At 29.0% G+C, this 27,779-nt stretch overlaps 1 protein-coding gene across 9 annotated transcripts in view; it reads right to left on the bottom strand.

Moving 5' to 3' along the window:
• Positions 1-27,779, bottom strand: part of LOC106666338 (voltage-dependent calcium channel type A subunit alpha-1) — a 42,063-nt gene that overhangs the window by 4,055 nt on the left and 10,229 nt on the right. For 2 of the 9 annotated variants that reach the window (XM_024226229.1, XM_024226232.1), the window contains exons 10-38: positions 27,613-27,672; positions 27,449-27,550; positions 26,084-26,168; positions 25,878-26,005; positions 25,582-25,804; positions 23,750-23,954; positions 23,457-23,678; positions 23,271-23,371; positions 23,086-23,193; positions 22,834-23,023; positions 22,653-22,765; positions 22,336-22,596; positions 22,121-22,264; positions 21,856-22,057; positions 21,625-21,789; positions 18,288-18,398; positions 15,572-15,655; positions 15,380-15,496; positions 15,250-15,315; positions 11,100-11,191; positions 9,996-10,146; positions 9,811-9,938; positions 9,533-9,735; positions 9,299-9,403; positions 9,111-9,217; positions 3,450-3,568; positions 2,847-2,856; positions 1,698-1,828; positions 354-499 (exon numbers count right to left, since the gene is read on the bottom strand). In XM_024226229.1, the coding sequence (XP_024081997.1) occupies positions 354-499; positions 1,698-1,828; positions 2,847-2,856; positions 3,450-3,568; positions 9,111-9,217; positions 9,299-9,403; positions 9,533-9,735; positions 9,811-9,938; positions 9,996-10,146; positions 11,100-11,191; positions 15,250-15,315; positions 15,380-15,496; positions 15,572-15,655; positions 18,288-18,398; positions 21,625-21,789; positions 21,856-22,057; positions 22,121-22,264; positions 22,336-22,596; positions 22,653-22,765; positions 22,834-23,023; positions 23,086-23,193; positions 23,271-23,371; positions 23,457-23,678; positions 23,750-23,954; positions 25,582-25,804; positions 25,878-26,005; positions 26,084-26,168; positions 27,449-27,550; positions 27,613-27,672 (3,879 nt within the window). Of the gene's footprint in view, positions 1-353; positions 500-1,697; positions 1,829-2,846; positions 2,857-3,449; positions 3,569-9,110; positions 9,218-9,298; positions 9,404-9,532; positions 9,736-9,810; positions 9,939-9,995; positions 10,147-11,099; positions 11,192-11,822; positions 11,915-15,249; positions 15,316-15,379; positions 15,497-15,571; positions 15,656-16,905; positions 17,017-18,287; positions 18,399-21,624; positions 21,790-21,855; positions 22,058-22,120; positions 22,265-22,335; positions 22,597-22,652; positions 22,766-22,833; positions 23,024-23,085; positions 23,206-23,270; positions 23,372-23,456; positions 23,679-23,749; positions 23,955-25,581; positions 25,805-25,877; positions 26,006-26,083; positions 26,169-27,448; positions 27,551-27,612; positions 27,673-27,779 lie in introns of all 9 variants that reach the window. The other 7 variants (XM_024226233.1, XM_024226231.1, XM_024226228.1 and 4 more) reach the window with 6 other exon arrangements.

Here is a 27,779-nt window from a genome sequence, read left to right as displayed (position 1 = left end):
TTATTTAAAAAAAATGTTTGAATTTGATTGAAATACTTTTTTGTTAGTTTTTGTTTTGTTGCTGGAAACAAAGCATTAAGAATTAAGTATTTATTAATTAAAGAAAATTGAGTAATATCCGATTGAAATGAATACTAACACTTTTATGAAGTGGTAAAAATATTGTTAATATTAATCAATAAATGCACAAAAATAAACCAACATTTTACCTATTAAAATATATATTTTTAATGATCATTAAAGGGAAATCACTGGGAGAAATTTAAATAATGAGCGATATGTCAGAATTGTGTTCTGTGTTGATTTGTTAAATTTATTATTTAAAATTATTAATTAAATTGATCTGGGTTTACCTCGTATGTGGGGATATCTTCGCATATGATCACCTTTTACGATGTCTACGACATTGGATACTGTGTCGCTGAATCCAATGTCATGATGATGGTACATCCTTCGTGGTGATGGGCTCCTCCCAACATCAGCAGGCGAACGGGCCCTTCTGTAATTAAATTAGAATAAGGCTGATTTTTATCGATATATACCAGGCAAACAGAAAAGTTCGTGCAGGTTTAAAAAGTTTAATAATTGTCATGAAATTAGTTAAGAAATATTTTTTCCAGGGAAATAGTCTCTGTCATCTAAAATCTTATCCCAATGAGTTACTAGCCCAGTTATAATTCAGCTCATTTTCAAGCTGTTGGTGATTATTGAACCACAACCGAACCACAGTCAATATTGAGCGTATGTCTTTCCATTACTAAGAAAAGGTGAAAGTCAGATGGGGCCAGGTCTGGAGAGTATGAAGGGTGTGGTAGGACTTCCCGATCAAGCTTCATTATCATCTCCTTTGTCGTTCTGGCTGTATGAGGTATGTCCTGGTGAAAAACTACACCTTCTCTGTTTACAAGAGTAGGATTTTTTGGGCAGGGCAAGAGATGCTCGTTGCAGTTGGTTTCAGAAGATTTCTGAGGTAATGGTCTGGTCACATGGCATAATGCCTCCCGTACTAAACCAAACACAAAACATGACCTTTGCTTGGTGAATTCAGTTTTACCGTTATTGGAAGAGGGGTCATTTGGTAACAGCCAAGACTTCCTGGTGTTACTGTACAGGATTGATTTTTTGTCATATGTGACAATCTGGTAAAAAAGTCTCTACTTTGTGCCGTGAAAGCAATGAAAGGCAAATGTTTAGACACTGAAGCTTGTCTTCGGTCAATTTATGAGGAACCCATTTGCTCAGCTTCCGTATCTTCCCAAGTCAAGGTAAGCTAACGTGAATAGATTAATCGCTTGCGTAGAAAACTCTGGTGAGCTTCTAACATGTTTGATGGTTTCCCTCAGTACCAGTTCATCTTCAATCTTTTCATTTCCAGAAGTAAACTTTATGAACCACTTTTAGGCAGTGTGCTCACTTATTGTTTCATCACAGAATGCACCCTAGTACAAGAACTTAAATTCATATAATAAGCATGCACAACTGACACATTATCCTCCTAAAATATCCTCCTTTGTTTTTACTACATAAAAAATTGGTTAAAATTAGAAATAGGATGCTGATAAAAATGACATGATAATGTATTACATGATAGAAACATCTACACCTATGCAAATAGAAATTTTGATTAACGATATTAAAACAATAAAAAATTACAAACCGCACGAGCTTCTCCGGTTACCTGGTAAATGATTTCTTACCGTATGCTGGGTGAGCGAGAACGATTTCTATGTTGTGACCTATAGCTTGAAGTTGGATGGAGGTGAGATTCATGCGTAGAATCAACCGACGGCCTCCGAGACGGGATCACAACATCTTGCAAGTCCATAGGCTGTAAAGAAAATATTGCCAATTTTTTACTCTTCTTTTTCGGTTGTTGACTTTTTACATTTCTTTGGTTTCTTTTCAGGAACTAGACAACCATCAATAAAAAGAAAATAAGTTTGATGGTTGTCTAGTTTCTGAAAAGAAACCCAAGAAATATAAATGGCCAATTTTATTTTCACAAAGTTCATTTCAAGTAAAACAAAATAAACTGTTTCCTTTTTTAAAAGTTAATATTGAAACTATGCAAGTTAAATACTTTATTTCTATTCAAAATATTCTGTAAAGAAAATAATTATTTTATTATATAAAAAATTGGTTAAGATTAGAAATAGGATGCTGATAAAATTGTAAAATGTATCTTTTTAATACTTAAAAGACTTATGTAATAGCAGCATGCAATGTTTTACTATTAAACTTAAATTCATGCAGCATGCAACCTAATTCTACAGAGCAAATAGAAAAGTTATAATTTTATATGTTAACTTTTTTCTTTTTTAATTTGAAGGATGTGTTTTTTTGAAATAGACTTTACTTTTGTTTGAATGTTTGTAAATGTATGTAGTAAATCATTTATCTCATTTTGCATGAAATGTCTAATATCTAAGAACTCACAGTTTTGATCCTAATTGTTTTATTCTACATCCTTAACTATCTATAAATCTTAGATGAGATTTAAATTTTTTTCTACACTCCACAAATTACACTCCTAAATTCTATTCCATAACTAATTTAGACTATAAACTCCAATACAACCAAAATAACTTTTTAAAACTCTATTGAACACTATGAAAGAAAAAAACTATGAGTGGTCTGGTTGATAATTTTAAGATGGATACTATTTGGTAAAATTGTATAACCTTTTACCAAAGTAAAAATAAATCAATGTTTTCTAAATGGCACTTTGGCTATTTACTAAAATGAAAAATTAAATCCAATGACTGGCTAAAATGTTTCTATATAATTTATAGCTTAATGTTTACGTCACAACATTTAACTTCACCAAGTAGTAATAACCCCTTCACCTTTTTTGACCTGGAACATAAGAAAAGAAACATTAGTTTATAACTAATATACTTATTGCAATGATTTATATTAAACAGAAGGCCAAGTTTGTGTGTGTTTGTGTATCTGTGTGTGTGTGTGCACTTTGGTAATTTGGTCTGTAAACTGCTTGTCTCTTTGAAAATTTTAAAAGTGCTTGATGTATCGGCCATTTTTTACTCACGAATAATCTGGATCTTGGTTAGGTCTAGATAAAGAAACAAATTTAATTGTTACTATCAAGTTTAGACCTATTTTAAGGTCATCATCTGGGCTATATTAATTACACATTCATAATGTAATTAATATAGGTGCTGATGATGACCTTAATATAGCTTGGCAGTAACAATTTAATTTGTTTCTTCATCCAGACCATATGAAGATCCAGATTATTAGTGAAAATATTTTTTTTAAATTTAATGCTTGTCTGCTAACAGAGTAGTTCGGTATGATGTAGCTTCTATGTCAAAGTTCTGAATTCAGTTTCATGTTCAGTTAATAAAAAAAAAATTGGTTTGGTTGAAATTAGCTTTATTAATTTTTTCAGATAGATATGAAAGACTTATTTTTGAATGTTGACTTACTTTGAGCGTAGTGTGTTGCGTCTGGATAGAAGGCAGCTTGCTTCGTCATCCTCGTGTCGACCATTGTTTGCCCATGTTCCGGCAGCGACATCCAGAAGGCAGTTAAAAAACGACGAGCGCTGGTGGAAACAAACTCAGGCTCAAGCCAGAACAAGATTCATGCATTTTCAAGGTTTTTGTTTGTTTTTTGATTTACCATAAACGAGTTCTCTTCAATGTTGATAATAAAAAAGAAAATTTTTGTTTCTTTTCTTTTTTATTATTGTTTCAGTAGTGGAGTTAAAAACATTTTCTTATAAATTATAGTTACATACTAACAAGTTTTCAATATTATATTTAGTGAAAGAGTTATTACTATTATTGTTTTTACTTAAAATTAAAGAATTGTTTATGCTGGATAATACTAATAGCTTAAAAGTAAAGTCCTTAAAAAACTATATGTTGTTGTAATATGTGTATTGTGTTTTGTCTGTTATTTCATTTTATATTTCATCGATTGTTTATATTTCATCTAAAAAAAAAGCCTAAATCAGTGTGGAAAATAAAATTGGAACAGGAGACTTGAGCAAAAAAATAAACAAAGAACAACAATAAAGAAAGGGGATAGTTAAGAAAAGTTTGTAACTTGTTTGTGCACTGTGCAAAATTATTCATGCAGTTGTAAAACTTAGTTCTCATTCTCCCTCTCAGCCATTCTCACTCACTTTCAATTTTTTTTCTCTTTTTTAAACGGTACTTCCTAATAATATCAAACATTCTCATTAATTTTCGTTTATGCAAATACATTAACCCAAATGTATCATGCATGTGCAGAAAAATTCAAAGCTTCTTAACGTAAAAATGTCGAGTCAAGAAAAGCAAGTGAAAGCTGACTTTCAGAGTTAATAATAGTGAATATATCAAGTGTTTGTGTTAACAAATATTAATTAAACCGATTAAAAAATTGTTGATGTTGATGAAATTCTTAACATATGGAGAAAGTAAGGTATTACTTCTAAAACTTCTGCAGTAACAAGTTAATAAATCAAGATTTTTAAACTATTAAGTTAATATTATTATTATAATAAATAATAGTTTATATGACTGAATTAAATATGGTGTACTTTATTTTTAGATTTTTGATAAGTACTAGATTGCACAATATAAAATTATTGTGATATTGATGTTAATTTAAATGGTAAATACTTTGTTTACATTTAGTGTTTTTTAATGTAGACCCTGGTGCATTTAACTGTTAATTTTTTCTGTCTTTACACTACAGTAAATTTGTTATTAACGCTACAATAGAAAATACGATTCTGTACTTTGGCAATGCCACATGGTACAAATTCCTCAGGAAAATTTCGTTTTCCAATACGTCTAAACAAACTTATTTGTAAATATAAATTAAATGGTATTTGGTTCAGTTGAAATATCAAATCCAAGTTAATTTAAGTTTAAAATTTAGCCTTTCAAAATTTATTTAGAAAAAAGTAAGCGTATTGGACAAAATTCATGCCACGTTTGCATTTTTGACCATTTTTGAGACAAAACAGGTTTTAAATTGATTTATAGTAGTTTATCATTCTAACATATTATATGAAAACATCATTGTAGCATATTTTTCCTTGCTATTACCATTGAAAAGATCTTCAATGTACAAAACTTTTCAATGATGGGGATATCATGATTACAGAATTTACATAATTTCTCCAAGAAGCATATCTCATAAATGGTCTAAGATAATGATCTATGTTTTGTTTTTTTAATGTTTAAACTCTCATCAAATTTTATGTTATACACGCTAAAGTTTCGATATTCTAATAAAATGTTTCATATGTATAAAAAAGGTAACATTCTCATGGCAAGACATGAATTATGAAATGGACAAGTATAATTAAAAAGGACAGTGTTTTATTTAATTGTCTTTTTAAAGGCAATTTTTAAGGTTTATTTGTGTGTTAGAATGGACTTTTTGCTTTTTATAGATTTTCATCTTTTAAGTTTGCTATAGTTGCAGTTTCTATTTTCAGATCATGCTTTAGTTTTTAACTTATTTTATTTATTATTTTGCATTCCAAGAATCATCTACCGTAAACAAAATTTTCTAAAACTAAAGTTTCCACTAGTAGTTGTGCGTGGTAATTAAAAAAAAGTTTAAATTTAATTGTTTTAAACTATTAAAAGGAAAATAACAATACTTTTAATAAAAAAATTATGCATAGTAAATAATAATGAAATCAATGATAAAAAGTAAATGCAATTTTAGCTTTTGAGGCATTCATTTTTTTTGGTAGTAATTAAATTTGAAATTCTTTATGAACCAGACAATAAAACGCTAAAATACTACCTAAAATGCTCCAAAAGTTGAATGTGAGAAAAGCCCTTTTTTGCCTGATTCATTTTAAGTATTGTAAAATAACAAATGTGCTGCAGAAATCTAATAAACAAAGCAATGAATTAAAAATGTCAATGTAAAAACGCAACTACGAGAAATAAAGTTTTGAATTATATGAAGAATATATTGTTTATAACAAGAATACTACCGCCTCGTTAGGGTTGGAGGGACTATGTCGACTGAAACCCTGAAACGAAAGATATATGTTACTCGTTCTCTGTACGACAGCAGAGAACTCTTTTTTTTCTAGATATGTTTCATCTACACATTCTACTTGATTTCACTACTTTTGATAAAAGATAAATAAATAAAATAAAATCATCCTCTTTTAAGTATTTAAATTGTAGACACCCTCTTATAAATTCGTTGTAAATAATGAAATGAAATCACATCTACTTTTATCAGACCATTTCTGTACATTTTAAAAGGATTTTCTAATGAAAGGTATATGTATATTTTTTCACATTTCTACACTAATACTAATTTCTTTTGGATTCTGAAGATATTAAAATTTTCAGGTGCTAAATTTATCGGTGGGGGTTTCTAACCATATTCTAATAGGAGTTCTAATATGCAACTTTTTCAGTTTTCATAATACGACACATTTCTATAGAAGAGAAGAACAAATAAGTAAAATGATCCATTACAATATGTTGTTTTGTGTTGAGTGGATGAACAGCAACTTGTATTGAGGCGGTTTGATTTTTTTAATCTCCTGTTGATTTGCATTTTAAACCAAAATTATTATGCTTAATATACATAGGCATAGGTTTACCCTGGGTATGACACAACTGAATTTTCCCAAAAACCTGTAGAAATTATGTCAAAAGTTTATTTAGCGAAATAGAATCAACCATTTGAAATTTTGTTGGCGCTGAAGGTTTTGTTCCAAAGCCATTTATCTATTGTAGTTGTTTATCATTAGCAAATTAAATATGAATGTACAGATATTTTTTAAATTATGCTATGAATAAACCATTTGTTATATCTAAATATTATTTTAAAAAAAATAAAATCCAGATGACTGGGAAAGGCCTAGGATTTTAAAGATAACGTTCATATCTGAGAGAGATGCTGTGTTAATAAACACATAACTAATATAAATAGTCTTCATCATAATCTATTCTTTATGTTTTTTTATGAGCACACAATTTAGTGTAACGATGTTAATTTCATGCACATGTCTTTAGAGCTGTTAGTAGGCATTGTATATTTTCCCATGAATCTTTTAGATTTTAATAATTCATTCCATTCTCTTACTTATTTCCTTTGTTGATCATTTTCCGATAAGAGAATGATCGACGATTCAGCAGGTTGATTCTTGTTCTCCGACAGACAAATGTCTTGTTAACCGTCGACCCTAAGGGTTAATTATCAGTTCAGCAACTTGCCTAATTTAAACAATCTTGTCCATTTCTTTATATATTTTTGTTTTATAATATAATTTTTTTAAACTATCAAAATTCATGCAATTCCATTTTTTTTTGCTTTTTATTAAATACTACTCAATTTTGTATGAGCTTATGCCTTTTTGAAAATTGTCTTTTGATTTGATTAGCTTTCTTCAATTATAATTAAATGTAGTCTAATTTTGTTTGTAAGCACATTTACAATAAACTGCATTATTGTTCTATATAAAAAAATAATGATATGAAAACATGATCATTCACCTGAAGGTAAGGAAAAATTATTATTAGGAAGATAAAGTGGTACATGTAAACAGCTAATATGTTATGGTCTTGAATCTTTTTAAATTTTATGCTATAAATATATTAGTCTTCTTACTTTTTTTTTTAAAGTTTCTAGGATAAAATTTGGTGTGATAACTGTTGAAAATACCTTGAAGTTCATATTTTATTTTTGGCCATAAAATACCAGGCAGCCAGGAAAGTTTGTGCTGGTTTAAAGGGTTGTCACAATTAAAATTAGTTTAGAAATATTTTATTCAGAAATAGTCGCCATTGTCATCTAAACCATTCCTGAGTTACTAGCCCAGTTATGCCTTTATACAAGTTTGAGCGACTTAAAAAATAAATTTAGCTTATTTTCAAGCTGTTGGCAATTATCGAACTCCCGATTGTGCATATGATTGTCCATTGTTAAGAAAAGGTGAAAGTCAGATGAGCCAGGTCTGGAAGTACAGAGAATGTGGGGTAGGACGTCCCAACCAAGGTTTATTCTTTTATCATTCTGGCTATGTGAGGTCTGATATTCTGGTGAAAAATTATTTCATTCAATTATTCAGTTCTTTAATTCGTCATCATTAAAGACCAAAAGTCTGCCAGACTCATCTTTAATCCCTCATCCCAGAAGCAAACTTTATGAACCACTTTTGAACAGGGTGCTCACTCATTGTTCAATCACCGATTCGGGTGAAAATTTTATGAGCTGCCTCGGCCAACCTAGTACTGAGCTTAAACTCATACAATAAGCATGCGAGAATTGTGAGTTTTGAAGCCATGAGAAAGAAAATATTTTATAATTTACAGTGAAATGTTCGAGATACTTTTCCTATATGAATTGACGCATTATCCTTTTGGTATTATGATGTAAACATCTAATCCTTCCATGGAAATAGAAATGTTAACAGTAATAAAACAATATCATATTACAAACAAACTTTTCCGGTTACCTGGCACTTTGTTTCGCCATTCAATGGCAAATTATGGAATTACAATATAATCAAAATTATAAATATTAAATTTGGTATTTGGTCTTTGAAAGCAATTTTTACTTGACTGTTGTTCATAATAATTCTCAAATTTTCAGATTTAAATTTACTAATGTTGTATAATAGTTGCATTTGGGTAAATGTTACGTATCTGCTAAAATTATCAACTGATCAAAACAGCTTGTTTCTGCATATTTCTTTTAACAGTTTCCTAAATAATTGATGAGTTTTTGTTTAAAGTTCGGTTCCAGTAGTAATTATTGTACATCACATCACTCCACATCAACGTTTCAATGTAAATAATACAAGAAGGCATATGTAAAAATAAATTTTATGTAAAAAATCCTATCAAAGTGATCGTTGCGAAAGTGCCTTTATCACTTTCAAATTCATATTTAAGGTTTGGTGCAAACACCGATATATAATTGCAGTAGTAAACATATATGATGTGATGGAAGTAAAATTCACTCAAATTTTATAGTACGATGCACTAATGCAAGGAAGTGGGAAAATGTTCAAAGAGATTGATGAAATTTGTAAGGCACACAAAAAAGAAGTGATTCATGAATTTGAAAAAACAAAAAACTTCGTCTTTTTTTTTTATTATACTCACGGGTGCACCTGATGATTCTATCTGACCGAATCTTGTCGTCCTCCAACATTCAAGTATTAAAAGTCCTGCGTATATTTTTCCTACGGTTAATTTTCCTTTTCCTGAATCTGTAAATTGCATAGACAGATCAAACACCAAGAAAATCAATTTAATTGTTGTAGTGAAAAATAAGAAAAACTAATAATCACCACTGCACTTGGGGATTAACAAATCCAACATTTTTTTCGCTTGCAGTGGCCAAATGCTCCTCACAGTGTCACGAAGTTCCTCATCTGCTTGGTCCATTTCCTCCGCTGAAATTAGATTTGAAGTTAGTAAATAATCAAAAGTGACAACTTTAATTCGTGTATGAATAAATAAATATAAATTAATTTAACTTTGAAAATCAAATATTGGGATTTATTGATCATATTTGATCTTACCGCTTCTCATTTTAATGCTGAGATTTTCACGGATTAGTGCAAATAAGGTCGTGGTGAAGTTCACTTTTCCATCTGAATCAATTGGCATATTCATCCTAATTAATTTTTTATATGCCAACCTGTTTGGACACTTGTTACCAAAGCCCAGTGGTGGATCGATATTTTTCAGCATGTCATACATTTCCGTATAATGAATTTTACCCCTAGAACAGCGAAAAAGTTCAAAATTTATACGATTGTGTTTATTTGCATTTTGTTTAAAGTGGGTAAATTCTTACGTAGCATTAGGATCATACTCTGCCCATATTCTTACAAACTCATCCAAGTGGTGGGCACCCAAAATGGATGAGTCTCTTGTTAAATAATCAAAATTATCCATAATGACGGCAACAAAAAGATTGAGCATCTGAAACAATAGTTTTTACATCATAACCCGGCCGCACTTTATTTCGAAATTACTTACAAGAAATGAACAGAAGAAAATAAATGATACAAAATATGCGTAAGCAAGGCTTGAACCACATTCATTCCCAACTTTTCCAGCTCTAGGATCACAAGGCCGGTTTTTGACACATGATAACATAATAGAAGGCCAAGCCTCTCCAGTAGCACATCTAAAAAACCAATTATATAAACATTAATACGTATTTTTTTACATTAAAAACAAATTACTTCATTTCAAACTTTTTAAATTAAAAAATGGAACTATGGAGAGGCACAGAATGTGCTCATGCTTAATTGTTCACATGTTGTCATTAATATTAATTAATTAGCAATCATTCTCACATCAAACTACTGTAAATTTATCAATATTTATTTACACGATGTTATTAATTCAGTTACAAATCATTTAATAACCTGAAATATAAATGTGCATGACAACTAATAATTACTATGCATTGAATTTAGTTCAAGATACTTGATAGGTATTTTCACAGGAAAATAAGGAAAAGCTATGTGTCTTTTTATTACATAGTGTTTCATGCTTTTAATCGTGTTTGCAGTTACTCATGACTTTTAGATTTGTGGTTCTAGCGTTTTTTTTGTCTTCCAGACTTGTTAGAAGTTCTCATATAAAATCTGTAAAATCATTTGAATTTTATACTTATCTTTTATAGCTAATTGTAAACTTTACAGGATTACAGTTAACATGCACCGTATTCACTGATGTGCGAATTGGGTAAAATAATAAACAGTTGTCTGGATTTCATTCGTGAACAGAAAAAAATTAATTTGTTCAAGTATGAATTACTGCACTGTTGTTTTAAAAATTAAATTTTTAACAACTTACAATGCTTTTTAATCATACAATTAACTATAACAGAGGCATATCCGCTTACCATGCAGAATTAACTCATTAATAATAGCTGAATTTATTTCCAAAATAATGTACAATAATGTATATGATTTGACATATCACCTTTAACAGAAATTTAATGTTTAAAATATAACGAATAAAGTTCAGTTATGAAGCAACACAATTTATAAATTGATAATTTTGATGTAAAAATAAAAATAAATAAAAATGTTAGTTTTGTTTTTTGAATATAATAAATTTAGTGATTACCTGAATAGTAGCATGAGACCTTGGATAAAGTTGCGAAAGTTGTTATGACGTGTAATAGATGTTTCTGGGTCGAGCGCAATGTTACCGAACACCTACGTAGGGTGAGCAGGCACAAGTGGTTTTGGGGAAGAAATTAATATATAATTAGGCACACGACAAACATACATACTTTCAAAGGGGCAATAACTACTATAATGTGCACTAAACACATATACATATCACTAATGATTATTGACAATTATCCTCTGAATGTGCTTTCTTTAAAAAAATAAATTGATTAATTACAAAAAAAAAAAAAAAAATCCTTTCGTCTTAATATATATTTTGACACAGACCCTACAAAAGTCAAAATATATAATTTTGCGATTACACATTACATTAAATTACACTCTATTTGACACACCTAATATCCTACTTTCTAATCTAAAATTATAGATACACAAACAGGCACTATACCACAATTTAATTCCCAAGAGACCGCTACACAAACCTAATTTTCATAGAAGTCGTTCCTTTATCATTATTATCATTTTTTTCTCAATAAAACGATAATTACAACATTACGACAACAAGGAAGGATATGTATATATATATTTACATTATTGAGGAACTAATGGTAGGGAGATTTTTTAAATGTTAGTGGTGTTCAATACTATATTTGGAGTTGCAGGATTTTTTAACATTTCAAATGTTTCTTTGTTCGCTTTTGGTTCAGCGACTCACCGAAATAACAGCAACAGAGCACCGAAGAAAGTTTGAAAGTTGTTGTGCCGATTGACTGATTGTTCGGGGATAAACTTCATGTTTCCAAACACCTTCAAAAACCCCATGCAAATAGATAATTATGGGAAAACTATACTAGCCTGGAAATCTATTCCTTAAAGAACTAAACTACATAATTAATTATTGTTTTTTTTCTATAATCATATTAACTAGTGATAACTTTTATGAACATTGCGAAAAAAATGTAATTTTATGTATTGTAACTGTTACACATGAAATATCTCAAAGCTGAATTTTTCAAAAAATAAATAAAGATGCATAAATGTTTTAAAAATCCAGGTTTCTACTGTTATATCAACAACTGCAAGTGTAAACTTACATTGAAAAAAATGTATTTACTTCTCCTACCCCTAATAATACTAGACTAGATTTATTTTCACTTTGAAATCATATTTCATACTAATAAGAATCTCTATTCTCCTAATTAAACTATTGAAATAAAATCTATAATTACTATTAAATGATAGAAAATAATGTTAAGTTATGTAAATGCAATCCAGTAAAATAAAATGCCCCTTTTTTTAAATATTAATATAAAATACAAGTTTAATAATTAAAAACATATAATATAAAAAAAAGAAAGGTTTTTCTCCATTATTCATTTACACGATATGTAATGTAATATGATTATATGTCGAAAACACAAGAAAAATAATGCCTTTTGATGTTTTAGGATGTAGATTATGATATAAGTTACAAAAAAAGTAATGCAAATTAAAGTACAAGTAAATTGCATAATAATGCTTTATTATATGTAATATTTGAGTTTAGTGGTCATTTAAATTTTATTATCATTGAAAACTATACCAAGTTATAGTATCTTTGTGAATAATTTATAAGGAAAGTCACTGATTTGGCTTAATCAGTCTTTTTGTCTTATATTTCTGTTCTGTTTTTAAATTACATAGTTACCGATATTTAGGCGATAATTTACGGATTCTTTTTCCCTTACAAGAATGAATAAGACAAGTCATGAAGTTAGTGAATCTAAATGACTATTATGGAAATTAGTATTAAAATGTCAGATGTATTGACCAATTTTTTATGCACGGATAATCTGGATTTTGATATGACCTGAACATAGGCCGCTTTTGGGCCAAAGTGACCCATATGCAGAGAAAGGTTGCTCGATTCTGTCACATAATAGAGGCATGACATATGTTGACTCCATATAGAGAGCATGTAGGCATTCTGCCAGATTTAAGAATGGTTCTGGAGCCCAGCAGGCAGTTTTTGAGTCCTCTTCTTTTTTTTCACAGTATATAGTTACATCCTATATGTTTCGTCATTATGTATGAATGTATTTATTTATTGAATGATCTAATTTAATTAGTATTAGGCTTTTTCCCCCCCCCCCCCCGGCTGGCTAGCTGCCTGGGCTATTGCCGGCACCTCACATTTCTTCCACCTCACGTTTTATAAATTTATTTATTTTTATTTATTTATTATTATTTTTTTTTAAATTAGCTTTTTTGTAGGAAGTCTGGCGATCTTTCTGGTTGTGTTCTGGGACGTTATTTCTACATTTTTAGCCCTCTCACATGTGGTGAAAAGGCTCAGAAACTATCTCATTCAATAACATTCAATCCTAGCTTAACCTATATGCGGGTTTCAGAGTACTCGATATTCCTCTGAAGACCCGCCCTCGTTCACGCTAATAAATACATCCATACATTATGTACAATTAAAATTACAATTAATCTAAAACATTAACCTAGGTGGTGGGTTTATGGGGTACTTGATATTCCACCATAGACCCACCCATGCATACACTACTATCGCACTAATAAATACATTCACTCAAACAGTAACCAATCATTCTGTATTTACAAATTAAAAAATGCGGAGTCACTTATCTATATCTAAAAGATATTATAGCCTAATACTAACCTAAATCGGTGGGTCTGTGGAGTACTCGATATTCCTGCACAACCCACCCATACACACTCACTTTCACGTCAATAAATACATTCATTGTACCAAAAACACACAAAGAGATATCTATCCTAGTTTGGTGGGTCTGTGGGGTACTTGATATTCCGACCACTACCCACCCATACACTCACACATTCTCGCCAATAAATACACTCACTTCAGGAAGGGAAAATGAAACCACGTGTGGAGAAGCATTAAAGGCGACCATATGCATTTATTTGCTTCAGATATTTGATTACTTTTTTGCTGTTGTCATTGCTGTGTTGCAAAACCTCTTTCAAGCTCGAGGAAAGGCCACACTTTGTTCTGTGTGGCGCCAATAGTTCGCATCCAGTTAGTAAATGTTTAACAGTTATTTGTGTGCCACACAATGGGCATCTCCGTGGACTTTTCCTCGCCAAGAGATGACCATGCGTCAGTCTAGTGTGGCCTATTCGCAGTCGGGTCAAAATTATTCTCTCTATTTTGCTCATACTATCCATGGCCCACGGTTTGACCAACTGTTTTAGTTCTTTTAGTTTGTCGGTCATTTTGTCCCAGCCAATCTTTCCAGCAAAGATTCTTCATATATTTTTTGATTAGGCTTTTTTTGATTTTTGACATTAGGCTTATTATTAATTATTATAGTTTAAATGGGTTTGGGGCTGAATAACCTTGCTGTTGATAGTCCCCATTGGAGACTAACCCTGTTGGTAGGGAAGCGACAATCTCCTGGGCACCTGGATTAAGGGGGAACTACCAACCCAGCCACATAACGCAGTGGGTGAACTCCCTGATGTATAGACCCTAGGGTAATACACTGAGGAGTGACAGCCTGTTGCTCCAAAAGTCCAATATGGTCTAGGTGAAAAAAAATTCAATTGCCATCTTCCAAACTTTTGACCAATTTTAAGGTCATTGCCAGGGCAAAATAATCTTAAAGATGTTTTAAGGTAACCTTGTTATAGTCCTTGGCAATGTTGGGACTGAATCGATTTTCAATAAATTTGAAACCATTTAAAAACTTAATTATATCAATTTGTAGACATGTTTAAGATTTTACTCTGATGATGACCTTAAAATGGGTTGAAAGCTTGGCAGATGACAATTGATTTTTTTTTTTTTTTTCATCCAGGCCGCACAAAGATCCAGATTATTCATGAGTGTGTTATAATCTTTCAAAAAACTTGGATTTTTATTATCCACAAAATCCCCTTAACTAAATTATCCACAAAAGTTGGATTAGGACCAACTCATGAATAATAAAAACATATTATAGTAAAGTGTCAATGAGGAAAATGTAAGCTGCTGAGTAAAATATTCAAAATTAACTTTAAATTAATATATTAATCTGGTACAATCCCAAATCACCAAGAGACAAATTGTAAATATTTTTATTTTCATTATTCACTTAGATTAAATAAAAAAGAAAATTAGTGTATAAAAATCATACCTGCATTCCGATAATAGCGTATATGAAAAACAACATGGCAATTAACAAGCAGACATAAGGCAGCGCCTGGTTAAAACAAAAGAAAAAATTAATTATTACATTAAAAGTTATAATAATGTATTTGTTTTACTTTAAAAGATTGAACGAATGTCCAGAGTAAAATACGTATCGTATATCCCTGCCGTAATAATTTTATAAGTCTTGCAGCTCTAAATAAACGTAGAAACCCCACATTGAATGAATTTTCCTGTAAAAATTACAAGTGCAAGATGGAATTTCACTAAATTCACTAAAAAAAAAACAACACCTTGCAAATGCTTACCACAAACTCAAGAACAAGTGCATCAACAATACTTCCGATTACTGTAATGAAATCAAAAGTGTTCCAAGGATCTTTGAAGAAATTCTAGAAAACACAATTTGATTATTTTACAAATGAACGAGCTTTAAAAATTAATTACTTAAAAAATTATCTATCTTCCAATGTACAAATCAGTAATTTTTTATACATTAAAAAAAAATATATGTAAATATTAACACATTATAAAATATAAAAACATTTTTCCTTAAAATTACTCTAAAATAATTATCAACATTCTAATAACTTACTTCTCCCTTAGCAGAAAATTTATGTTATGCTATAAAGTTCAAATATACGAACTAACATAGTCAAAGTCATTATTTGCTGTTTAATAAAAAGTTTTATAAAAGTTTAAAAAGACTTTAAATATGTTTATAAAAACCATTTCCATTTATTCACTTATAAACTTTGTTTATTTTTTAACAATATTGATCATCATAAAGTATAATAAAAGATTACATAAAATAACATGTTTATTTGAACAAAAATTGGAAATTTCTTATATCAAAATAATTAAAAAGACTTTATTTTAATTATTTCATTTTAAAAGTATAAGTGGTAAATGTTGGAAATGAAATAAATGAAAAACAGCAATTATGAGTTAGACTACGACTAAAACATGATCAATATGAACTGCCCTTTCTTACCACAAAAAGTTGAAAAGCCATTTACAGTACTTATTCTTATACGCCTAGACTTTTGTACTACAGTCTATAATTGTTGTGCCATTATTTCATACAGTATTTATAATAATACATATATAAATAAATATAATATGTATAAATAAATAACTTGCATTTCTCTCGCTATATAGTTATTTATATATATTTTTAATGTGGGGATTATTATAAATTCAACCAAACTTATGACATGCAGCAGCTTGGCCACTAAAATAACTTCTACAGCAATGTTTAAGTGGTAAAAAGAAAAGCAGCAAACAAACTTACCTACTAATCTATACTACAATGGTTTCTAAAATTAAATTTAAAAAAAAAAGTCTTTTGTTTTGTTTTTAAATCAATGTAAATGGGCAGTCTAAAGCATGTTATATTAGATTTGTATTTTTTGAAAATGGATTGATTTTTTTTTTCTTTTTGATAATTACATTTGAAATAGAGGTGAGGCAGAAATTTCAGCGCTTATATTCTTCAAAATAAATTATAAAAAAATGCAAGTTAAAAAAACAACTTACTTTTATTTTTTATTTTGACATGCACATTATTTTAAATAAATATATATAAAATCCTTCAATATTATCAAGATAAATGATAATAAACTGAACTCTTGTTTGTCACCTTAAATCCAAACGCGATGAGTTTCAAAACAGTTTCTATTAGGAATAGAGATGTGAAGACCAAGTTCATAATGTGTAGGATATCATCGAGGAGTGGCGGGGCGTCACGATACTGCCAGAGAACACATCACAAGGCAATCATTACACTGACTAACTTACACTCCATCGTCAATAAACCAATCTTTTTTTTTTATAGTAATTTCTTTAGAGAAAAGATGAGCTTATATGGCCGATGGAGTAAGAAAATAATTGTACACATCATGAGTCATAATGGGGCCAAAGGAGAGACATGTTATACCTGGATTTGGCCCAGATTTGGTAACAGTCAAAACTATATTTATGCAAACCATCAACATCTATCATAAATTTTTTTTTGGTTTTTAATCAATTGATTCTATAGAGAATTTGGATGTGTTGAACAGGAATCGGGTAACATACCCTGACGTAATTTATATATATATTACAATTACAAATAAAAAGAGTGTTGGTGTGGTTGTGCTATATAATAAAAATATTAACATGCAAAGTTCTAACACATGCTCTAATCCATGCTAAGCTACAACTATAAACTATAAATAGGCTGTGTCCAATCATGAAATCAGCATGGCATTTTATATTTTAATTAACAGCATTCATTATCTCTTGTAACATTAAATCAGTTCAAAAAACTTTTTTTACTTAGGCATAAACTATTTTTGTATTTATTAACTATTATTACTGATTATTGGCTGTCAATATTTACAAAAATTGCAAGAAATATTTGGGAGAAATAGTGAAAATTTTTTGTTCAATTTTTGTCGCTGATTTTTTTTTTATATAATTTATTTTCAAAATCAAAATTAATTCACGATTAGGCACAGCCAATGACTTAAATTTCTAAAAAAATTTCATAATTCAATAATAAAGTTAATTAAAGAATCACCTATAATATATCTGTCTAGTTTTGGCTTCTCACAATAAATAAAATTAAAATAAATAAATTAATTAATGCATTAAGGAGGAAAGTGCTACAAAAGGTGTTCAAATTATTATAAAAAATGACTTTTTGTATAGATTTTGTCATTTTTTTTAGACATTTAATTACAGTTTCACCTTAATAAGAATACAACCTACCGTGAGTTCGACTATACATGTATTATAAAATAATATAATTAAAAAATATTCTGAAAAAGTTCTTCAGCAAAGGCAGTTCACAATATTTTTTTATGTTACAAATAATTAAAATTTCTTTCATAAACAATGTACATTGTTTTTATTCATTCAATAAATTTTATAAAAAAAAGTGATTGTATTTATTTCATGATTTATAACTTTTTTGTTTCAATTAGGAAAGAACAATGTACAATGCTATTATTTGGTTTTTGTTTATATCACATTGCTTACCCTCACTCCAAATGCGAGTATCTTGAGAATACACTCAACCGTGAACATGCCAGTGAAACCCATGTTCATGTAGTTAAGAGTTTTCTTGTATATAGTGCTTTGCTTGTGATACTAGTAATGAGAGAGTGGCGCCCAAAACAAACAAAGAGCCAAATTATATATATAGAGAAAAAAAACAACAGATGAATGATAAGGGTCGTGGATTGCTCCAGAGTCACATCAATTAATAATAAAAAACACACATACACACAAATATATAAATATATATAATAGAGAGAAAGTAAATTTCAAATCTACTTGTCATAAAAACAGTTAAAACAGGCCTCTCAATGAAGCCACAACATGAGCAGTAGTAAACCCTAATAAAAAATAGAAACAAAGCTGTGTATAAAAGTGTTATTCATATTGCTGAAATTCTTAAGCAAAAGCCATGCCACCAAAATATTAAGGCAAATAGTAATTCAATTATGATAGAATAATTGATCCATTAAGTGCACAATTTCAGCGTGTAAAAAAACACCAAAAATTACCATGCTATCAAGTAGCATCATATCATTACTAGAAATTGTAAAAAAAAAAGCCAAATGGTGAAATGAAATAAGATGAATTTCTTTTACAGTTGAATTGTAGTTTAAAAAATTAAATATTTTTAGCGCTTGTGATGCTTGTGATTGAATTAACAAAAATTAAAATTAAAAAAATTGACTAAATGCTTTGATAAATATTAGCAGTAAAAAGTTGATTTAACATGGGCACTGAGGAAGATGGAAAAAGTAAAAGTACACCAAAATCAGGAATTTTATAAGCATCACCTTACTACATAATTTTTGCATTTAAGGCGCTATTAAAATTATGTTGAATTTAGTAGGAATTTAATGTTGATAAAAGTCATGATTTGAAACATTTACTATATTTTAAATCCTTAAGCGCTTGTGATGCTTGTGCTTGAATAAACAAAAATTTAAAAAAAAGTTTTGATAAATAATAGCAGCGACTTAATTGGGCACTGAGGAAGGATGGAAAAAGTAAAAATGCACCAAAATATGGTACTTTATTAGCATCATCTTATTTAACGAATTTTGTGTGTTAAGATGCTATGAAAATTATATTAAATTTAGTAAGAAAAAAAATCACGATTTGAACCATTTACAATGCACAGTGAAACAACTGGTGTTTTCTAAAAAGAACATTATCAAGGAAAACTTTTATATTGTAAAAATATTAACATTTAATCAAAATGATGATTTTTATGATATATGTGAACATGCATGAAAAACAATTTTAATATAAAAATAAGGTTGATATTCCTGTTGAAAATTCCAATTAGTTTATTAGTTATCTACTTTTGATGATTTTAATAGATAGAAATCATGCTATGTGCTCAAATACATTGTACAATGGATGGCCTATTGTTCAGATAGCAAAGAAAAAACATATGAAATGAATCTATCGATCCACGACAAACGTTTTTTCTTTTCGTTTAATTTAAAGTTCAAATTAACAAACTTACCAAGGGCAAAGACCATGCAAAAATTAAAGTGCATTTATTATGATTTTGTTTGTTTATAAATTAGTATTATACAAGTGTTACGATGCAACACTTTTACAAAGTGTTGTGCATTGGTGGAAAAAGATGGTTAAAAAAAGAAGAATATGTACAGTATAATAAAATTATTTTTAATTTTTGTTATTTCAATTATGATGTATTTAAGCGCATTAATGAAATGGAATCTCCTATTGGCCCCATCAGCAACTTGCATGTTTTCTTAGAGGCATTTTTTTTCTTAGATGTTAATAATCTGTCAAAATTAATTTTTAATAAAGTAAAATTTAATTGTAAATTATTTTATAAAGGCTGGCTTCAAAAGAGTTTGTAATTATGATGTCAATTACTGCCAATTATGAAGAAAAATTTCTATTAGGTCATAAGTGTATATGGCATAAAGAAATATGCAGATTAAAAAAAAAAAAAAAAATATTTTCCTTTTTTAACAGTAGATAAATAAAATCATTTAAGTTCGATTATATTTTATGAGGGGATTTCATGGTTTATATGAACCCTGAGGGTGCAGGTATTTAAAAAAAAAACTCATTTGTAAATATGTTCGGTTCGAATACAGGGCCACTGGTTCGAATCTGGGATGATTACCTTACCGTAAAGACCACTCTGTCATCGCCTAAACCATTGTGGACACTGTCACACCCGATAAAATTGATAATTGATACAAGACCGAGGGAGTGATGAGGGTGATTGATTTTTGAAAATCAAAGCAGACAAATTTTGAAGAAAACTAATAATTTTTTCTTAGATTAAGGCATGAAGTAAAAAAAAAATTATTTTGAATTTAAATATTTATTTTATCAGTGTGAATCCTTTTAAAGTCAGCCTTCAAGGTGCTAAGAACTTAACAGGATATTAAGCAGTCCAAATTTGAGCAAAGATTATCTTATCAATATAAAAGTGTGTTAATGTGGTTTATATTTGTGAAAGGTGGATCTAACGTAGTTTGTATAAGTGTGATTTGGAGTAAAAGATAGCAATTTAAAATGTAGGAAAAACATTGTTCTGATCAAAAAGCCATGAACAATTTCAGTTTTCCTTGCCGCTTTGGAAAATATGAAAAAAACGTTCTATTTTCATTCAATTTATGCTTGGTGCTTTTTAACTGTTATTTGAATTATTTTCTGAAAAAAAATGTAAATTATTAAGTGCATTTAAGCAGCTTATGTTCAGTTTAATTTGAAAAGCTCCTGTTTAGTCTGCGTTGTAATGAGATGGTAATTTTCAAAGATAACATAGCACCATAATTATTTTTGTTTATTTTATTAAGAAGACAATTAGCACTAAAACCAATTTTGTCAGTTTGTATTAAAAAGCAAGCTGTGGTTTTTTTTAAAAACCATCTGCATTCTAACCAGACCCAGTGACCATTGAAAGCCAGTGAAGAAATTAGTGAATTAGATTTAAATTTAAAGAGCATCAATAAAAATGGAAAAATCACACTGTTATATTTATCATTATTATAGGAAGATAATTGGTCAAATACAATTATTTGTAGAAATAAATATAAATTAAAAAAATATATGATGTTTCTCTGGGGAAGTAAAAATAATATAGAAAATAGATAGATCTTTAAGAACCTATATATAACTAATATTTTATCTTAATATTTTTTATAAATACACATCATAATTTTATTAATATTCGTTTATTTTAATAAAATAAATCTTTTCTAAAGATATTATGATTTAGATAATCAATGCTCTTTAAGTATGTACAAGTAAAATTTAGTTGTTAGTATTGTTAGGAGTAGAAGTAAAAATTTCTAAATAATACCTTCATCATAAGTAGAAGTGTATTGAAAACAATGAGCATCATTATGAAATACTCAAAAGGGGTTGATACGACAATCCTCCAAATTTTGTACTTAAAACTATTTCTTTTATTTGGCATATAACGCTCGAGTGGTCGGGCTTGAATTGTAAAATCAATGCAAGATTTCTGCGTACAAGATAAATATATTAGTGCTTATTTGAAATAGTTCAAAATATCGTTTGTTTTACGTACTTGATTTTTGTCTATTTCCCCATCTTGAAGTTCGGCTTCTCCTTGCTCTTGAAATGTTATAATAATCAAAGCTACAAATATATTAACAAAGAAGAATGGAAAAACTACAAAATATACTATATAAAAGATGGACATTTCTATTCGAAAATTTTGAATTGGACCCATGTCTTCATAAGTGGCAGCCATTGAGTTTTGTAACACCCTATAAAAAAAAGTTTCATTATTTTGTGTTTTTTGATAAATAATTTTTCATTTATTTTCATACTGTGGCCAGCCTTCTCCAGTTTGTACAGCAAATAATGTTAGCATTGCAGCTGCAACATTGTCGTAATGGAAGCATCTCGGTTTCCATAGTCGCTTCTCTGCTTTCGGTAGTGGACTATCTGGTTCGTAAACAAAATACTCACCCCTAAAAAAATATGTTAGTATCTTGTACATATAAGTGTTGGAAAACCAAATTTTAAATTGGCTATTACTTACTTGCATTCTTTTTCAGTAAATTTACTTTCATCGGAACAGAAGAAAAATTTGCCATTAAACAGTTGGACGGCAATGACAGCAAAAATGAACTGGAAGAGTATATACACAATAAGTATGTTAATAACGTTTTTAAGTGAGTTCACGACACAATCAAACACCGCTTTCAATTTGGGAACTCGTTTAATTGTTTTTAGGGGACGAAGAACACGAAGTACTCTCAGGGATTTGATAGTCGACAGATTCTGGCCAGCAGAACTCCCGCTGTAAATTAATTTGTGTTTATAAATGCCAAAGCTTTTTCGAAAGTAAATACCTACCTTATTTCAAATCCCAGCGAGACAGCTGCACAAATTACAACAACAGCATCCATAATATTCCAAAATTCTCTTAAATACGATCCTGGATGTAAAATTATTCCCATATCTAAAATCTGAAATTCACATTATAAAATGTACATTGTGTATTGATTTTAATTAAATATAATTTGTAACAACGTACTTTTAATAACATTTCTATAGTAAATACTCCAGTGAAGGCATAATCGAAATAGTTGAGAATAACATTTCGTGTTGACTCTTCAACAACAGGATCCTCAGCAGCTAGCGCGATACTACTTAATGTTATAACTATCATAATAAAAAAATCGAAGTAACGTAAGTTAACAACCCAATGAGCCGCTGAACGAAGCCTGTCGAATGTATAAAAAAGCAGATTAAAAAAAATTCCAGCTGAGATAATCGACAAACTTACGGATTAGTTGGGCTTAAAATAAACATTGATGAATATGGCAGCATTGGCTTGGGCCCAGTTTCTTCATCAGTATCACCTCCCTTTTTGTCTTCTTCTTCTTTTTTAGAACTGCATTTTGTACTAGTATATTTGTTATGTATTATTAAGTAAATTTTGTTTTAAAATAATTTTTTTATTCTACTTACAAATGGGAACTAGGAGATGGCGGGCAGACTTCTACCTTTGGATGACCCCCATCTGCGCTTTGTAGAGTCTCCATTTCTTTCTCTAATTCCAATTGTTGTTTCTATACAGCGACATTGAAAAAAAAAAGGAAAAAAATGGAATTGTTTAAATATGTCTAAACATTCCTTTTTTTTTTTTAAGTCTACCTCTTTGTCTTCCTCTTCTTGTTCTTCTTCAGCAGCAGTAAGTTCCTGAGCATTGGCAAGGTTATCGACAGCAATAGCCAAAAACACATTGAGCAGAGTGTAGTTACCAAATAACACAAGTACAATAAAATAGAGCGCATATATCATGCCTCCATCTTTATGACCACCCTGTGACTGAATTCCTTGGTACATCACTTCATTCCAGTCCTCCCCAGTCAGTATCTTGAACCACAAATATCATAATTTGTTATTATTTTGTATCAATTTAAAAAAATTTCTCTTAGAGTTCTTACTTGGAAGACTGTAAGTAGGGCAATAGGGAAGGTGTTGAAATTTGTGGGTGGTGTTCCTTCTGGGAAATTAAACTGACCTCCGAATAACTGCATTCCGAGTAGTGCAAATATTAGGATAAACAGGAAGAGAAGGAAAAGAAGGGATATAATGGAACGCATTGAATTTAGAAGGGATATCACAAGATTACGTAATGAAGACCAATACCTGAAACAGAGAGACAGTGCATTTTAGGTACAAGCAAGTTAAACGCACACAAAATATACAGTACTCTGTAAATTCCTGAATTACATATAAATTACATTTGTTTAAATACATATACATTGGACAAACTTAACGACTTAAACTTATAAGAGTTTATTTAATTCAATTTAACAATTTAACAATACGGCTTTTATGTGAATAACTCTTGCAAATTAAAATATTTAGCCATAACTGTGTAACAAAGCAACTCTAGGTCTAAGAAAGAAAATATTTGTCAGATTAGTAGTAACACATATTGCCGAGAGAAAAAAAATGGACATTTGGATCCATTCTTGGCCCTCATTTCCCAACAGTTCAATAGAAATTTAATTTGATTCTTTTTCAAAAGCACAATTTTAAAATCAAATAAATTATTCAAATACCATTGTTAGTAAATTTTTTAAATTATATTTGTTGTATAATTAATTTAATTGTTGGGCTGATGAAATACAAATATACTCGTTCATATACCCATGCTTTGATACTTTCATATTGAAAGAATAGACATTTGTTAATTAATTACTGTCAGTCTTCACAGTGTTTTATCCTTAAAAAATGTAAGTATATATCATCAGCATCATGTTAAAGCGACAAATGTGGATTTCTATTGCATTGAGCAGAGAAAAAAAATGAATTGAATTTTAATGTTATATACGGTATTTAGTGAGTTTTTAAATTTTAATTTAACTATGACTTATAAAGTGCACAAAATTGTTTATTGCCACTGACGTGATTTTCATAGTTTTTAACTAATTAATAAAATTAGTTTAAAACATTTGTTGTAAGCAACTAATGTTGAGGTTGTAATCGTAATGATGACATTCAGGTTCGTAATTTTACAAATTTTGTAAAGGACTACACTACTAAGAAAATTAAAAAATTTGATATTTCACATTTGTTACTTTTACATCAAATAGTTCTGACAATATATACATTTATGTATACGCATAATATTATAAACTATATAAATGTTTTAAGTTAAAATTTAAATAAGCAAAACTTGTATCACTTTTTGCTTATTGGTTTTTGTCAATCGTTTATTTGCTCAAATGTGAACAGTAAAATAATTACATAATTACATAAAAGCCGATTGCAGTAAGAACACATTGTTTTTATTGTTAATGTATTTTCACTTAAGAAAATTTATCACAAAAAGCCCATTGGCAAATTCTTAAATAATAAAATTGAAGTGAATGAGTGAGAAAATTGTACAGAAGTTGAAAATTGTTTAAATAAGTTTAAAATTTATTTCCATTGTGTTCTTGCTTTATAAAGAAAGTTCTGTTTAATGTTAATTTTGGCTTATAGATAATAATTTTATATTAATGTAATAAATACATTTATAATTTATACATTTAGAAAGGTAATTTTTATTAATACAGTTTTTTTGTAAGTACATAATTGATTGATAATATTATTTTTACACATGAATAGGAACGAACAGAACCAATAATAATTCTAATACTTATCATTTCTATTGTAAAATTTATATAATAATCATTTGTAACATGATATTAACAGAGGGAAGAGCAAAAAAACTATAACTTTAAGAAGGGAAAACACAAAACACAAATGGACACACATCACTTACTTTGTAACTTTGAATATCCTTAGTAGTCGAAGAGCTCTTAACACTGATAGGCCAAAAGATCCCGATTTAACTTCTGACCACACTACTTCGAATATCGATCCACAGATCACAACACAGTCAAAACGATTGAAAGCCGATTCAAAATATATCCTCGCTCCTAAAGCATACATTTTGACGAGCATTTCCATCATGAACAAACCTAAGAATGCGTATTCGGCATAATCTACAAACATACATGTTTTAATTGGTTCAATTTGTTTATGTTTTTTTTCGTGTTTAATATCCAGTGTGCTTACATAGAAATTTTGTTAAATATTTTGGCTGGCCATAGTGCTCAACTGCAACACAAACGGTGTTGAAGAAAACAAGCACAATAACAAACCAATAGAACCATTGTGCTTTCACTACATGTCTTATCCAAAACCTAAAATCAAATTTATTATTTTTAACACAAAAATGAAAAAAAAGTGAATTTCCTGATAGTTATATTTAATATACATACCTAAATCTTTTTTCTGCCCTCCAAAACGATACACAGGCTCCTTTATTTTTCACTTTCGACTTTAAGTAGGAAGCTCGAGAAAAACCTACAACAAATTCAATTTATTTAGAAAATAAAACAACAATTTATTTAAATTAATAGTAGATTTTTGTTGTAACTTAATCTATTGTGAAATTATTATTATTAATTGTTTAACTACAGCTTGAAAAAGTCTAGGAAGATATCTGCTGCTAATTTTATTTAATGAGCAACTTATATTTTACAATTGTATCACAAGTAACAAGTACTATACTATCCCTTTACTTATTTAATGTGTATATATATTAAATTTCAAGCAATTTTAAAATCTACACAAAATTTTCTTTCCTCTAGATCATTCTACTAATCGCTAATTAACTCCAACCTATTGCTTTCTTAAAATGGACAAGCAATATCTATTTAATACATATTTTTGACCCTACTCAAAAATAACCTTTTAACTTGGTAAGTATGGTAAACTTAAAAAATTATAATAAAAAACAAATAATAAATAAAATGTTTAACAAATAAAATAAACAATAATAAATTTCTATTAGTAGATTGATGAATTTGTAAATAATTACTTATATAATAGTTAAAAGGTTAATTATAAATTTTTTAATATTTACATTGTTTCAATAAAATTAAAATATTGATAAAAATCTTTCCTACATTGAAAAATATAATGCTTAAAAATGTGATATAAGCATAATTCACCCTTCCTAAATGTAATAAATTAATAATTATTTAAATTGTAGACAATCAACTAAAGAACCACGCTTACTATTTCTTTTTGTTTCATCATGAAAACATTACTCAATTCAATTTCTAGTTACTACACAATATCATGATTTACAATAGATATACCATTTTAAAACTACATGTACACTATATGTACAGGCTATTATTATAAAAAAAATACTCAATTAAAAAACCTTTCATGCTTCACGACACAATTTGTCAAATCGTTTTGTCAATAAAAATAAACAGCTAAATCTTTGATTTTGCATTGTATCGAAAAAAAGTCTAACTACAATTTTCTAATAATTAATAATCAATATTATAATCAACAAACTACTTTTTATCAGCAATATCCACTTTCATACCTTTCTTGTCTTTCTTTACAGGAACTGAAACAAAATGCGTTGATTGGTATCCTAACCATTTTCTTTCTCTTTAATTTAGTAACAAATTCAATCAAAACTATAAGAAAAATAAATAATAACCAATTTTGAATGTTCTTGTTCTGTAATTAAGCCTATTAATATGTAACGGAATTATTAAAAAAAAAAAATAGTCTTTTGTAATAAAATAATGTAGATGTATAGAAATGGGGCGATTATTTACCATCTTCGCCTTCCTCTTCTCCTTCTTCTTCTTCGGTATCTGTACTTTTACTTTTACCCATTGATTTCAGCTTTTTTCTCTTCGCTGCAGCTCTTCTCCTAGCTAAATTTAAAAACAGAAAATTTTTAAAAAATGTGAGATGCAGTAATAATTTTATAAATTACCTTCTATTATATGCATCTTTTCTTCTTCTGTTGTTCTTTCTTCTGCTAATATTACTTCCTCTGTAAATCGGTAATTGATGAATAATCAAATAGATAAACGATTAAAATAGAAAATGATAATAGACGAAGAAATAAAAGGGGTGTATTATATTACTATGCCTAATATT

Source organism: Cimex lectularius, unplaced genomic scaffold, assembly GCF_000648675.2.
Source record: "Cimex lectularius strain Harlan isolate CLEC.00 unplaced genomic scaffold, Clec_2.1 scaffold124, whole genome shotgun sequence".
Classification (NCBI taxonomy): Eukaryota; Metazoa; Arthropoda; class Insecta; order Hemiptera; family Cimicidae; genus Cimex; species Cimex lectularius.
The sequence above is the reverse complement of the archived record's forward strand: the minus strand, read 5'-3'. Positions and strand labels throughout refer to the sequence as shown.